This window comes from Tenrec ecaudatus, chromosome 5 (genome assembly GCF_050624435.1).
Source record: "Tenrec ecaudatus isolate mTenEca1 chromosome 5, mTenEca1.hap1, whole genome shotgun sequence".
Classification (NCBI taxonomy): Eukaryota; Metazoa; Chordata; class Mammalia; order Afrosoricida; family Tenrecidae; genus Tenrec; species Tenrec ecaudatus.
In genome coordinates, this window is record NC_134534.1 from 1,101,552 (window position 1) to 1,116,979 (window position 15,428).

At 59.8% G+C, this 15,428-nt stretch overlaps 1 protein-coding gene across 2 annotated transcripts in view; it reads left to right on the forward strand.

Annotated features, from left to right (window-relative positions):
• ZC3H3 (zinc finger CCCH-type containing 3) overlaps positions 1-15,428 on the forward strand; it is a 48,825-nt gene that overhangs the window by 9,167 nt on the left and 24,230 nt on the right. For both annotated transcript variants that reach the window (XM_075549196.1, XM_075549195.1), the window contains exon 4: positions 6,988-7,135. In XM_075549196.1, the coding sequence (XP_075405311.1) occupies positions 6,988-7,135 (148 nt within the window). The remainder of the gene's footprint in view (positions 1-6,987; positions 7,136-15,428) is intronic.

Sequence of the window (15,428 nt, forward strand, 5' to 3'; positions counted from 1 at the left end):
CTGTGGCCCCTTCCTGTCCCTCAGCCCCACGGCCCTGTGCCCATTCTGGGTGTCCTGCATGAAGCCAGGCCAGCTTGCCCGCTGAGGGGGCAGGGTTGCTGGAGGCTAGACGGTGCCTGCTGGGTTTCTGGCAGGGCAAGGAGGTAGCTGGAGGGTAGCTGGCCCCTGAGGAGGCTTGCACTTGGGCTGGTAGCCCTGGCACTGCTGTGCTTTGCAAGTGCCCTCTGCCGGGTCAGCCTAGGCCAGCAGTTCTCAACCTGTGGGTCGCAACCCCTTTCAAAGGGTCATATGACCCTTTTCAAACAGCAGCAAAATGACTGCAACGAAAATAATTTTATGATTAGGGTGTCGCCACAACATGAGGAACTGTATTAAAGAGTTGTGGCATTAGGAAAGTTGAGAACCACTGTCCTTGGCTCTCCTCAGTGTGATGGGCAGCCGGGTGGGGGTACAGCTAGTGGGCAGGAACCTGAGCACTTGGGGAAGAGGGGCAGTGGCCCACCCTCCACAGGCTGATGCAGGCCCTAAGATTGGTGTCTTAGCGGATGGAGTGTGCACCCTCTCAGCCCTGGTCTCTGAGTTTTTAGCAGGGGGGCATGCCTAGGCCCTACTCAGGCTGCTCCCGCCTTCCCAGCCTGGCGGTGGTACTCACTGTGGCCTGGGCTATGGGCCACCATGGTCAGTGCCCTTTGAAGTGAGTATGTTCTTGGCATTGGGTCTAAGATGGTGTCAGTTGGGGGTGGGGGAGTGAGGCTGGGAGCGGGCTCCCCATTAGACAGGGCTACTGTGCCTGTGTTGGAGAAGGCATTGGGACCGTGGCCCCCCACCGTGGCAGGCCTTTAGGTACTCTTGGAGCTGTGCTCTGGGACTCTGGGCTGCTGTTGCTGCTGGCTGCTTTTGAGAGTCCCAAAGCCATGGCCAACTCTCTTGCTGTTGGGTCACCAGGCCAGGTGCCTGAGTGGGCTGTGGGCAGAGGATGTGGCTTGGTGCCCCAGGGGTCTGTGTCCAGGGCCAAGGGGGCTTGCTTGGCTGCACCGCTGGCCTGGGACCCTGGCTAGCGAGTACGGTGTCCCCACCTGTGAAAGGGGCAGAAGAGAGGACAAGAGCCAACTTCCTGGGGACCTAAAGAGGGGGTAGTGGCAGTGAGCAGAGGCCCAGGGCAGAGGGCTGAGAGGAGCCTGGTGGAGGAGGTGAGGGGAGCTGAGAAACACCCCAGTGAGATTGGGGCTCAGTGCCTAGAGTTGATGGGGGGCTCCGTGGGGGAACAAACGTGAGGATCTGCCTGTGAGTGCCCCCTGTCTGGCTGAAGGCTCATCTGGTGGGGGGCTTCTCTGAGTTTCCATCTCCCTCTGTGTCTCAGTCACCATGAAGTACTCTACTCCCCCTGCACCCCATCTGAGATGTCCCTCTGCTGAATTCCTGTCCACCACCATCCTGACCTGAGCCTCTGGGCTTGGGTTCCGCATCCTGGAACTGCTCTGGTAGCTCTTCTCCCTATTGCCCTCCTTGCTCTCCAGTTGGGTGCCTGTGTCTGGGGGCGGCCCATGTCAGCCTGACCTCCTGCAGCTAGTTTACTGAGACCTCATGGTATCTCCAAGTTCCCCGCCAAGAAGATGGGGGACAAACCAGGGACACTTGAGTGGTTGTAGGCTTTTGAGGGCCAGTGGATACAGCCCCCATTGTCTGTCACCTAGTCTCCTTCATGGCCGTGTGTGTGTGTGTGTGTGTGTGTGTGTGTGTGTGTGTGTGTGTACTGCTCTTCTCAGCTGAAGCCCCACTCACGAGGAGGGTCCTGACCCCAGAGCCCCGCTGCACTCAGTGCCTGGAGTCCTTTGTGGGTGTGGGTGTGGGCAGCAGGGCTTTGTAGGGGAGTGAGTACAGCTGCAGGATGGTGCTGTCCGCTGCCCCGCCCCACCCCATGTGGCTCCTCGGGTCAGGTACAGAGGCTGTCCAAGCGTTCTCTCTGCTCGCCTTCGTTGCCATCTGAGCCAGCTGCAGCGACCCATGCACAGGTGTTTGCTGTGTTCAGTGATTGGGTGCTGATGGAGAAGTTGGGGGCTAGAGGAAAGAGGGGGTGCCTGTGGGGTCCCCGGCAGAAACTGGGTCTTGCTGCAGCCTTGGGATTTATCTGCCTCCCTCTCTCCCCAGTCATGGGACATCCTGCCTCCTGAACTTGAAGTCCCGATTTCAGCGCCAGCATGTGTGTGGGGTGAGGTGGGGTTCAGCTCCAGGGCCAGCACCCTGCTCTGGCTCGAGGCCACAGCCGCTGAGACTGTGGGCCGAGCTCGCCCTTCTGCTGGGAGGACCCTGCGGGGCTGCCCTCAAGAGCCCAGTGGCGTGCAGGGTGGTTTAACAGGGTGGGAAGGCCTGCCTCGCGCCCCCTAAGCAGCTGTCAGAGAGCAGAGCCATGTCAGTGCGGATCGATGGCTGGTGCGCAGTAATTACAGGGCCTCACTGCGTGCCGCTCGAGCGAATCTGCTGAGAGGAGGGTCTCAATCTCCCCTCTAATAGGGCTCTGACAGGCCGCCATGACACGCGCCTCCGCTGACGGTGCTGTCATTAAGCACCAGGTAGTGGGACACGGGGACATGGGCCCCTCACAGGGGCGGCACTGACAGCGAGATTTGTCACAGCTGTGCCTGGACCCTCGTATTGAGCATGCACGCTGCTCCCTACTTGCCGGCTGGCCTGTGACTGAGAGGCCAGCAGCCTGGAAGTCCCAGCCACATGGAGGTGGGTATGCACACGTGACTGTGCCCTGTAGCCACCCCTTGAACACACACTCCATGTTGTCCGCTCAGCCACATGTGGTGCCACAGCCCCTGCCTGTGTGGCTGCCCTTGCTGCCGCAGAACGGGGCCTCCGCTGCTGCTTTGCCCCCAGGGCCTCTGAGGGGCTGCTGCGGGCACTGACCTCTGGTGGGAGGACTGGTGTGCCCCTGGGGTTCCACTGCCAATCCGAGACCCCCCCACCCCCCGCCCGTGCCTGTAAAGTGTGGGAGCTGGGAGCCGTCAGGGAGAGGAAAGTGCTGTGATTTATTAGTCTCATAAAAATGCAGCCGGGAATGCCAGTCATCCGATGCTGAAGCTTGTTAGAGCCCGTACCCTGGCAACTCCCACCATCACCCAACCCCCCCCCATCCCTCCTTGGCAGGGGGAGGGGTGGGGAGTGAGCAATGCACAGGTCCCCCTCCCGTTGCTGACAGACACCCAGACTATGTCCTCGGCCACCATCCCAGACCCCTGCTGCTCAGCTGTGTTGGCGCTCACTGTCTCCATTCCCTGGACGCATGCTCCTTAGGACCCACCTGCAGTGGGCAGGTGTTCCGACCCGGGGCCCATTTCTCAGTTTGGGGCCTTCTGCTCCTCAGAGCAGCCCGTCTGTTCATGCATGGCTGCCCCTCGGGCCAGCGGGCCAGCTTGGCTCATCGGCTCCAGTCGCACTCCTTGGCACCCATCAGCTGTGCTGTTATCGACCGACTGCCCAAGGGGTTGGGGGGCTGCAGGCTGGGCTGACGAGGGCTTCTCTGGACCCGACCAGGAGGGACTAGGAGAGGGGCTCCAGCAGTCCACCTCCCTACAGGTGGGCAGGAGGCCCAGATGAGACTGGAGAGACTTTGCAGGGTTTCGGTGGAGCATCGGGCTCCCCTTCTCGTCCTGGCAGCTCCTCGGATGGCGGTGGGGTATGAAAGCTGAGTGGCTAGTGTGAGTGATGGTGCTTGGGGGGTCGGGTGGGGTTAGGGGGCAGGCCCGTGGCCTGGGATAAGGTAGGAGAGGGCATTGCAGTGGATGTGCTGTGGCTGCCCCAGCAGCGTGCTTGAGTACAGGCTGGGGGTGGGGTGAGGGTGGGGAGAGAGACCTGAGCTGCCAGCCAGCCACCCTGGTTCTAGAGGTTTCCTGACAGCCCTTGGACCCCTCCTCTGGGCCTCAGTCCTTGTCTTTTCACTTCCCCAAGTCTGCCGGGTCAGTGACTGGCCTTGAGTCAGTATGGCCTGGCCAAGCACACCTCTGTCTGCCAGGGATGGCCAGCCGGCTTGGTACCTGCTGGCACTCAGGATACCACAGCGGGGAGCTGCCTGCTGACCAAGGCCCAGCCACCTTGGCCTTAGAGACAAACACACTGCACACTCCGTGTCTGGCCTCCAGCACAGTTCCGCAGGCCTACATGGCCCTGCAAGCCTCTCACAGCTCCTGGAGGCCAGCATGGCTGGACCCTGGGTTATGCCGCCCACCCCACAACTCTGAGCAGACTGTCCCCACTGGCTCCCCAGCACGATCTCCTCAGAATTGCACCTGATGCCCAGAGTCAGCCTCGGGTGGATTTACAGAGCTTTCACAGCCTGGCCTAGGTGCCCCCGGGCCGCCACCTCTGGCTCTTGTCTAGGGATTCTGCAGAGGCTGGGACATCAGGGGCTTCTCAGGCCTTGCCTTTGCTGGCCTTCACAGGCCTGAGGTGTGGTGGGCCTCTGTCCAGGCCCCCCAGGCTGCAGCCAGACTGTGGAGTGAACTTGTCGAGTTTCTGGAGCGGCCTCTGAGCTGGGGGGCTGCTTTGCACAAAGTAGTGATTCTGGTTTCATCGTATTCATTAGCCAATTGTGAAATCAGCAACTCATTCTCTTCTCCATTATTTCCCTTCCAAGGGCCATAAACAGCGAAATTCTCCTCCACTGCCCTGACCTCTGCCTGACTCAGCCGCTGAGCCCCAGCTGGCCCATCGGACTGCATCTCCAAGTTTCGGGGGCCCCTTGGGAGTCCATGCTAGCAGGGAAGCTGTTGGGGTGCATGGCTGTGGTCCAGGCCCGTCCCTGGCCCCTGCTCCTGCTGAGTGTGCTGGCCTGGTACAGGGCATCAGGCAGCGCAGGGTGGGGGCCGCGCCCGCGCCGCACCGCCTGACCGATGGGCTCATATCCCGTTCACGTGTGATGCCAGCAGTTTTTCTGCAGTTTGTCTTCCAGGGCGGTAGTAAAGTTTTTAATTAGGAGAGCTAATGAGATCGATTAGTCATTAGCTGTGACCTCGCATGGCAGGGCGAGGCTGCGTGTGCAGGCCTGATAACGCTCACTCCTTGGGGCTTCGCAGGCCGTAAAGGCACAGCCGGCCTGTGGGTGAGCCCTGCTGAGGGGAGCGCTGTGTGGGGGCCAAGCCGGAGCCTGCCTGTCTCTTCCTCTTGGCGGGGCCTGGCTGCCACCACTGCTGGCTGCCCAGTGGCCCTGGTGCAGGCCGCATGGCCCTGCGAACAGACGGTACCCTTGACCTCAGAGCCAGTCGGCTTCAACGCTGTCACACGCAGGAAGTTGGTGAGGAAAATGTGGCTGAGCAGGGCTTGCGTGGCATCAGCTGCCTGGGGACGTGTGCAGAGAAGGCCAGGCCCTGGCCAGTGGAGGCCACAGGCTGCCTGTGGGTGTTATGGTGTGGTGACCCAGATAGGGGATGCCGGGCCATGCAACCTATGCCTGTACCCTGAACCCATTTGTGTTGCCCACTGGGCACGCTGGAATCCAAAGAGACTCATGGTCGGGTTCGCAGCCCCAGCCTTGTGCAGGACCAGGCACTGGGCAGGGCCAGCCAATGGTGCGTGGCCCAAAGGCCACTGAGCCTCCCCTGGGGTACATCGGAGCTGGCAGGAGAGCCTGGGGATAGGCTGAGGCCATGGGGCCATAGTGAGCTGGTAACCTTCAGTGGGGGAAGCAGCTGCCTTAAGTTCTAGGCTCAACTCAGCAGACACTTGTCACGGCCTGCTGCCCACTGCCTGAGTGTGTGGGGCACAGCAGGGGTCCTGGTGGGTACAAGGGGTTCAGCAGGGTCCTGGGACAGTGCCCAGAATGGCTACACCTCAGCTCAGCCTAGCTCTTGTATCCTGGACACAGGCCACTGCTCTTAAGTCTGCGAGGCTGGAGACTTCCCTGGAGCCTGGGTGGCCTGCCCCTGATTCTGGTGACAGTGTAGAGCTATTGTCTGCCCAGCTGTAGCCAGCATTCCTGTGGTGCTGTGACCCTGCCCTGGCCTGAGAGGGTCCTGGATGCTGGGCAGGGTGGAGGGCTTGGGAGGTGGGGTGCAGGCCTGCATACCCCTGCTAGCTGTGCATGACCCCAGGCCTGCCTGTGCAGCCGTCCCGCCTATCTGAATGGAGCCCCTGACCCTGGTGGGCTTCTGCACAGCAGGGGACCTTGCTGTGTTCTGGGCCCCTTGGCAGGATCTTAGCTTTGTGTCAGGCAGCTCTGGGCTTCTGGGTTGAGTTGTGGGCCCCCTGCCGGCCATCCAGGGCAGCTGCCTGAGATTATTGCTAGCTGGAGCGGCTTCCAGGTGTGCTGAGTTGGTGGGTGCTGGAGGGCGAGGGCAGTGGGCCACAGCAGCCCCTCACCCCAGGCCCTCTCCAGCCTCTCATGCAGGGGGCCAGCCAAGGACACCTCAGCCTGTGTCCTCCCTCCCCGGGGTCCACCCGCCTGTCTGCCTAGTAGGTGGGCTACTGACCTTGCAGACAGGTTAATTATGGGGGCAGTTAGCGCCACATGCTGGGAAGCCCAGCAGTTAGATGGAGCTTCAGCATGCATGCTGAAGTATGTGGCTCTCAGTGCAGAGTCTGGGCAGGAGGGAGCCTGCTAATTGTGGGAGCGTTCAGCAAGCGTGCCCCGCTGGGCGTCTCAGTGCACTGATGAGATCCATCAGTCTGCAGGCAGAGCTGGGGTGCCGGGAAGGGGTCAGGCCAGGCATCCAAAGCCCTTTGCAGACCAGGTTCCCTGCTCCCTTGCTGGACCTTGTGCCTTGGAGGGACGGCCCAGCTGGTGAAGGCCCAGGTGGCTGTGTCTGTCAGATTGGCCCCTGAGACCCTGGGCTGGAGCCAAAGTCTAGGTCCTTGGGTGCTTGTAGGGGTTGGGGACTGGTGGGACCAAGCTTCAATGGCAGTTCCCTGGGCTCAGTGGCGGCCCCACCCTCTGGTTAAGCCCACGCTCTGGGTGCCCCTACTTACCTTGGCTCCATCTTTCTACAGCCTGCCTGCACCCCTTACGCACACCCCCCACCAGCAAAGTGATCAAGACGCGGTACCGCATCATCAAGAAGAGCCTGGCCTCCCTGCCCAGCCCCCAGCCTTTCTCCCAGGCACTGCCTGCCTGGCGTGCCCGGCGCCTCTCGCCCAGGTAAGGGGATAGGGACAGCTCCTCTATCAGGGAGGTGGACTCAAGGGTCAGGCTGCTGTGCATCATAGGGACTCTGCCTGAGCCCCTGGGCGTCAGCTGGGAAATTGCTTCATGTTTCTGTTTGTTGAGCATTTTCCATCCCAGAGACTGTCAGCCTGTGCCAGCCAGCTCCAGGGCCACGCAAGTGTGCACACACATGCCCACGTGCTGAGTGCAATCGCTCCCTGTCACTCATGGGTACTCACACCTGCAGACTCCCTCCTACACATGGGCGCACACAGCTACACACGGTAGGGCATGTGCACACACACACTCACACCCACACGAGTGCACACGCATGCATGCTCCCACCCAGGATGTGTGCACATACAACTCACTCACTTTTCGAGCCCACATGCAGCGTACCTTGCAGGTTATGTGCGGCTCCACAGCTGGCCTGACCTCTGTGCTGCCTGGCCAGCCCAGCCTCACTGAGCTTGGGGGAGGGGAAGGAGTGCCAGCATGCAGATGACAGGGTAGGTTGGGCCCAAGCCCTGGGGTTCCTCTCAGAAGTTTTGTGCTAAGGGGGCAGTCATGGGCAATGGCAGACCTGCTCCTATGCCCGTTGGGGCAGGTGACCCCGATATCCTGTGTAAAGACAATGTTGGTGGCCGGTCGGGCCTGTGGCAGAGGTGATGGGCAGTGCTGGGCATCACCACCGACTGCTCGGAGGCCAGAGCGGAGTCTCCCTTACATGAGCCTTACTGCACTTTTATATTATTTTTATTTTAAATAGATGTATAAGCATCTCGGGGACCATTTCTATAAATTTATGAAGATAATTTTGCGCTCTCGATCAGGTTAAATTTACACCTGCTCTTTCCATATTAATTCTTGCCACTAAGTGGGCCGTGTTCTTGCCCATCCGCTCTGTTAGCAGGCCTCTCCGAGTGCAATTTCCCCTCACTAAATCACCCAGATCGGGAGTCGTGATCGAGCTAAATTAACTTAAATTAATTTACTTAATAAGAGCCCCAGATCATGGCAACAAGGGCGGATTTATTGATCCTCTTGCGGCCTGCCCTCACTGTCGGCAGTTGGGTTGGGCTGGCGAAGGCTCCCTGAGGACTGCCTGTGGGGCTGGTGGGCAGCAGAAATGGGATGCCAGACCCAAAGCTTGAGGGCTATCAGTGACTCTTTCAGACATGGTGGGTGAGGGGCGGTGTTCTGGACCCGTCTTCTGCTCCTGACACCCCCTCTGTCCTGCCTATGTGTCATGCATGGAGGACATGTCCTGGGCTCAGAGGCTCTGTTCTTGACCCTTGGAGACTATCCCTGGGCATAAAGAGAAGGCATGGGTGTCCTGAGCACCCTTTAGTGGGTGAGGGTCTGAGGCCCTGGAAAGAGAGGTCTTGCCAAGGTCCCTGGGGGGCCTGGTGCTGCCTTCTCAGCAGAGTGGTCACCTGCCTACCTGGCCTTGCTGTTGACTTGCACCTGTCTTAGGGCTGAGGCAGCAGAAAGGGTGCCCCCCCCCACCTGCCATGGGTTCAGGGTGGGCTGGTTCCTGCTCCCCATAGCCCCATTGGCATCCGTCTGAACAGTCAGCAGATCCTAACTACAGTGGTATGGTGGGCAAAGGATGCAGGGCTGCCCAGCCAGGCTGGGCATAGGGAGTTCATGGGAGTGTGTGGAAGCATGTGTGAGTGTGAAGAGCTGTGGGTTTGCATAATTGTGTGAGTTGTGAGTATGAAGGTGGGTGGCTATGAGCATGAAAGGGTGCATTTGAGCAGGTGAGTGCACAAGTGGAAGCGTGAATGAGGGTGAGTAGGTGTGAATGGGTGAATGAGTGGGTGTGAGCAGGTGTGAGTGTACATCAATGTGAGTGTGAGCAGGTGTGTGAGGGGCATGAGTGTGGGAGCCGGTGTGGGTGTCCACTTTGGCACGTCTGACCCCAAGGGGCCTTCAGCTTCCCCCCAAACATGCGCGGCATCCCCCTCACAGCAGGCTGGTGTACGGGTACCTGTAGAGAAGCTGGGCCATCATGCTTCCAGAGACCCACACCCTTTTGGGGACTTGGCAGGGGGAGGGACATGCTGGTTTCTGTTGGGGACATGGACACTGGAGACTTCCTCAGGGGCAGGGGCACCCGTTGGAGTGAGTCCTTGAGCTGCTGCCCTCGGCACTGTCATCACGTCCTGGCCAGTCACATGGACAGCTGGGAGCTCTGATTGTGGGTTTGTGTGTGTGTTGGAATGACCCTGTGACGCACCTGTGCCTCTCTTCCTCAGCTGGTAGCCAGGCTGAGGGACACCAGGTTCAGCTCTGTGCTGAGACTGAGCTGGTGCCCATTGGCTGAGGGTGCCTGCCCAGGCTGCAGGAATGAGGCCACAGGTGCCTGCCCAGATCCCTCCTCAAGGCCTCCCCTCGCTGAATTCCTGCATGACCTTGCCCCTCATGCTGGGAAGGGCAACAGGGGTCCCCTTTTTGTGGTCCTGAGGTGGATGGGTTGGCTGTCCCTCTCCTGACTTCCAGCAGGCTCCTTTATCCGGAGAGAGGCAGAGACGTGACTTATGTCTCTACCTGCCTGCCTCGTTTCTGCTCTCTGGATTCATCGGATGCAAAAGTGCGGAATAAACAGAAGCACTGGGCTGAGCAGATAAATGGGCTCCCCACCCCGGCCCTGACGATAAATGGCCCTTCATGGAGCAGACACCCCTCCCCACTGTATTCCTGCATCTGCACGGTGATCTTCAGGCTTCTCTGCCTTGGTGCCAAGGTCTGAGGATGCCCTGTCACAAACAGAGGAGCCAGGCTGCTGATGGGCAGGGCACCCACTCCTCCAGCCCTGCCCCTAGTGGTGTACACCAAGGGTGTCCACAGACGCAGGTGTGGAGGGCCACCTCAGCAGGTCTGGCCAAAGATGGGGAGGAGTCCCCTCTCCCGGCCCTGTAGACCCAACAGTGGGTAAGAGGCAGGGCAGGCTCAGCCTGAGGCTCCCCAGAAACTGCTGGTAGGTGGGCTGGGATGGCCTGGGCTGAGGGTAGGTGTGCCTGAGTCGTGAGTGGCTAGGTGCAGGGACATATGTGCAGCCTAACTGGCTGCCAGCCTCCAGGCCATGCTGATGCAGCAGCTTGTCTGCTGGCTAGCTGGCCCTACACTGAGGCCACTGACCAGTCTTCTGTCAGCACACGGGGCAGGGCTCCAGCCTGCCCTGCAGGCTCTGCTCACCCCCCTGAACTCTACTCTTAGTTTCAGTGGAGGTGAGCGTGGGGTGGGGTGGGACAACTCGTGGAGCTCCTGGGTCATCATTGCCATTTACTTTGATCCTCAAATGGCCTAGACACCCCCCCTCCCCCGCAAGGCCTGGATGCAGAAGCCCCCCAGGCTGGCTGACTGCTCATCAGTTTGACTGTCACTGCCACAGAGGGCTCTGGCCCCTTTATTGCAGGAGCTGTGGCTGCTCTCAGCGCCACACAGGATGGACCCCCAAACAGGCTGCTCCAGGGGAGCCTGACTCTGCATGCTCCTGTGCATTCACACAGACATACATGTACATCATTGATGCACACAGATACACAACATGCTCACAGAGAGAAACACAACATGCTCATACATATAGACCCTTCCCCCTGCCCCAAGAGAGGGCTTCAAAAAGTCTGTGGAAAGATAACAAGAGGTAAGGGGGGTTTCCAGACTCAGAAGAAGCCCCTTGTAGTGCACAGGCAGACATGTGCACACACCTTGTACCCTATTGTCTTCCTGGCGGCAGCGGGCCCCTGCCCTGCTGGGAGCTCCTCAGGTTGCTGGCCCAGCCCAGTGCTGCAAACACTCTCCTGATAGTGTGTGTTCACCCAGCTTATGGCTTGGAGTCTCGACGCAGTATGTCCCCAGGTGACACTGTCTGCACTGCTCTTTCTGGGACTCAGAAAGGTTAGGTGCAGGAGGCAGCCTGCTCCGTGTGGCCTCATGAATGTCACCATAGAAGCCCTCATTTCCACTCAGGCTCACACCTGTGGGCCAGCAGCCAGGACCTCCATATGGATTCTGGGGATACCCGCGGCCAGCCAGCCCCAGGCTGTGTGTGCCCATCCTCGCCCCAAGCACAGCCCTCCCTCTCAGTTCAAGAAGTGCTCCTGCCATCCACCCACGGAGACCCACGAGGATCACCCCAGCCCCAAGAGGGAGTTCTCCTTCACAAGCAACCCGAGGACTGTGACCCTGTGCGCTGGGGCCTGGGCAGGCTCTGGGTGTGGGTACCCCCATCTCACTGGAGCTCAAGTGAGAGTTCGGCCCCTGACACTGCCCGGCGGGTGCTGAACCAGGTCTCTGTGGCAGGTTTTTTAGAGTTTTATTTTATGAGAACAGTCGGCTGCGGCTCCCCGAGTGCTCTGAAAGTTAATGTGATGGCCCCTCTGCGCCCGTGCTCATTTTTATAATTTTTTATTTTATGAAACAGGACAGGGAGCTTAGTGACTTATTACTATTCATTTCGTCTCAACGCAGTAAATATTGATTCAGTTGGGGGTTTTCAATTTAAACCACTCGGCGATTATATAAAATATTACTGGCCTCTGAAATTATGCTTACCGATCCCTTCGGCTGCTCATTAAGGAACAGTGCAATTTTAGATCCCTCTGCCTTCATCACTCTAACAGACGGCGTCCGGGTGGGCGCTCTCGGAGGTGCCCGGCAGCGGCTGGCGGGCTGACAGCGCCAGGCGGCTCTTCATTTGGAAGTCGGTTCAAAGCACGAGTGTTTATTTATTTCTCCGTCTGTCTGAGGCAGACCTCTCTGCACTAGGCTCCGCGCTGCGCTGGTGACAGTGGGCTGCTTGGGGCAAGTCCCCTGCCGGGCCCTGGGAGGCTGGGGATCCTGCTCATGATAGTTTAGGGGCAAGGATAGAACCCCTTTGCCAGGCCACCAGCTGGTCTAATGGGCACAGAGATGTGACTGGGTCTGGGCCCTCCCTTATCTTTCTGTGGAGCCTTGCCCAGTAGGGGCCAGGCTTTGGCAGGAGCCTGTGGGTCCAGCCCCTCTGTGACCTGGGCTGGAGACCGGCAGGGTCAGCAGTGGCCTCGTGGTCAAGGGAAAGAGCAGGTTGGCAGAACATGGTCAGGAGGTGGACCCTGCTCTCTCCCTCCTTGCTGTTCCATGCGTGAGCGCGGTGTGTGCTGTGTGAACATCTGTGGGTCTGTGTGTGGGCTGTTGTGGCTGTGTGAGGTGCTCCGGTGGTGGAGTGGTTACGTGGTAGACTGCTAACTGCAGAGCTAGCAGTTTGAAGGCCCAGCCACTTGGTGGGAGGAAGACAAGGCTTTCTACTCCTGGAAACAGTTCTGGCTTAGAAACCCACAGGGCACTTCTACCCTGCCCTGTGGGGTGGCTACGAGCTGGCATCTGCTCAGTGGCAGTGAGTTTGAGTTGTACTTGGGGTGTGTGCTATGTGTGAGGCCCGTGTGTGAGCATGTGTGTACACTGCCAATGTCCAAGCAGTGCCGGGGCGGGGGGTGGGGGGTGGGGGAGGCTGGAGCCACACAGAACCCTGAGCCAGCGCTGCCCAGCACGTGGTCTCCCTCCACAGCAGGTCAGTGCCCTGGGCCCTGGGGCAACCCTGCTGGGTGGCAAGGACATAGTGACCTGAGTGGCATGAGGGTTTGGCCCTGGTGGTCAGCCCCAGAGCTGGCAGGACCAGGATAGCTGCCCTCTGCATCCACCTGATGCCCCATCCTTGCTCACCAAGGCCCATGGTCTAGTGAGGGGTGCAGATGGGTGTGATCACCCAGTTGCCCTCCTTGGTGTCCTGAGGCAGAGTGGCCCACCTGTCCTCTGCATCTGCCACTGTGGGTAGGTGTGTGCCACACAGGTAATGGAGCCTGGCAGTGCCTAGGCGAGCCCTGGGCTGAGGGCCATGTAAGGGTGCAGATGAGGGACACTTCAGGAAGCAGGTTACAGTGACAGGAGCAGGATACCAAGTGCTGGGCAGTGTGCTTGTCTCTAGCTACTGACCTCAGGGGCTCGTGTCTGTGTACACGCCCGCTGTGCTGTGACTCTCCTCTCCTCCCCCCAAGCCTGCTCATCTTCCCGGTGGGTGCAGGACGATGTCAGGACACTGCTGGCCATGTGTCCGGGGCTGCCGTGTAGGTGGTTCCCCTGGAATGAGGTTCACTTGGGCTGTGTGCAGTTGTAACCAAAACTAAACCCCGCCATCTGTCAGCTGACTCTAAGCCACCCACCTGGAGTCTCGGAGGCTGTGGATTTTCACAGGCGTGGGCAACCTCACATGGCCTTCTCCAGCCAAGTGACATGGTGTGTTTGAACCGCCGACTCGGTGGTTCCCGGCGCAACTTGGCAGTAGTAAACCACGGAGTTTAGTCTCCTGGTTTAATCCTCCGTGTTAGACACCCCTGGGGCGCCTGAGCTTGTTTTGTTTCATTGGGCCCTGGGGGAGGGGGGGCGCAGCTCCGAGGGCTGGCTTGTGACCTCTGCCCTCCCTGCTAGCTGGGGGCGAGCCTGTGTGCTTTCCTGTTCCTCGAAGTCAGCAAGGTCTGGGCGGCGCCCCCGGGGCAGCGCGGTGTGATTTGCGGGAGATTGCCTCCACTCCCCAAGTCAGCACTTAATTGGCAAGGCGCTTGATTTAACAGCGTGGGAGCTTGCACCGGAAAAATGGCTGGGATAAATCACCGCCGACGCCGGAAAATAGATATAATCTCAACATTAACTACATTAATAGTAGCAGGAGCCGAATTAAGAAAGCCATCAAGTATCGGCAGGGGAGTCTGAATTACAGCGGCCCCCTCGGCTAGCACAGACCGGCCAGGGGCGGGGTCGGGGCCGTGCCGGCCACGCCTTCATCCCCACCCTCCCTGTCGGCCCCGCCTCCGCCCCGCCCCACCCCGCCCCACCCTACACTGTCCTGGGTGTTGGAGTCATGCTACCAGATCCCTCTATTGGGGTGGGGGGGGGGGGCGTACCCTCGGCCCTGCCTAGACCGGCCCACCCAGAGGTGCGGAGTGACGTCCAACCCCGACGAAGAGCCTGCATGGGCCGGGCTGCTTCTCGGAGGAGGGGGCCTCTGTTGTTCCAGCCTGGATTTAGAAAGCGCCCCTCCATCCGGGCCACTTTCCCTCCCTGCAGCTCTGGTCTTAGTGTGCTGCTGCTCTGGAGCTGTCAGCTTACCTGTTGTTGTTGACCTCGTGACCTCTGCGCTGGGTTCACAGCCCATGCCTGAGAGCCCAGGGTGTGGTTGTTGCCATCAGTGTCTGCCAGCGCCAGGTTTGCGGGTCTTTGCTTTGGGCTGGCTGCCCTGGTGAGAAAGCAGTGGGACACCGTTGTGGGGCTCTTTGTCATGTGCAGAACCCTGTTGGTATTTGAGCCTTGGTGATGTGGGCAGCCAGGTTGGCATGTCCAACCCACCAGCTGCCCTGCCAGAGAAAGATGAGGCTGGCTTGAAACCCCAGGGCTGTTGTGAGTCGGGGTACACTCGGGTGTGGGCCTGACCCACAGGGTGCCCCATGTCAGTGCCAGGTTGTGAGCCTGCACTGCTTGTTCAGGCAGGCTGGGGCCTGTACTGAGGGGTAGCTGGTGAGACATCCTGCCTGTGGGTTTGTCTGTCTAGCCCCTCTTCCCCAGCCACTATCCCCCATGATTTCTTATGCCCCTACCTACTCCCTCAGCCACCTCCACCCCGGGCCCCATTCTGACCTTTGCACAGCTTTCCCGAGGATCACATGGATGGGACCACCTCAGCTTGCTCTGGTGTGGTGGTGGCACCTCCCTCTCTGGTACCTGTGACGGTCCCTTAGGGGCAGGTGCAGGACTCCAGTTGGCACTGTCTCTAGCCATACCCCTGGGCATTTCCACGTGCAGTTCAGTGATACCAAATGTGTCCCTCCTTCTGTGGCCATCTAGTGCCCGAGGTCATCCTTTACCCCCCCCCCATGACTTCTAATGCTGTGGTTACCCCCCCCCCCACATATGCCTAGTTCCACTCCTTCACGGCCATGGAGCCACTGTGCAGCACTGGCCAGCAGGCCAGCAGCATCTACCATGTGACTGGGCGCCCAGCCACCTACCTTCGGCCCATGGTCCAAGTGCCTCTGGCCCCTGCTTGAGCCCTGAAGGAAAATTCCCGGTGCACGCTGGGAGCGGACTCATTTGTTAAGGACTGCTCAGCTGTGTGAGGTGACGCAGACCTGTGGACCTCGTGCTGTGGCCTGGCACCCTCTGGTCTTCATGGCTGGGGCTTGTGGTGCCGTTTCAGAGAGCCTGTGTTGCCTGATTTCTCTACTACCTGAGTCTGAACACCTGCTCTTGTTCA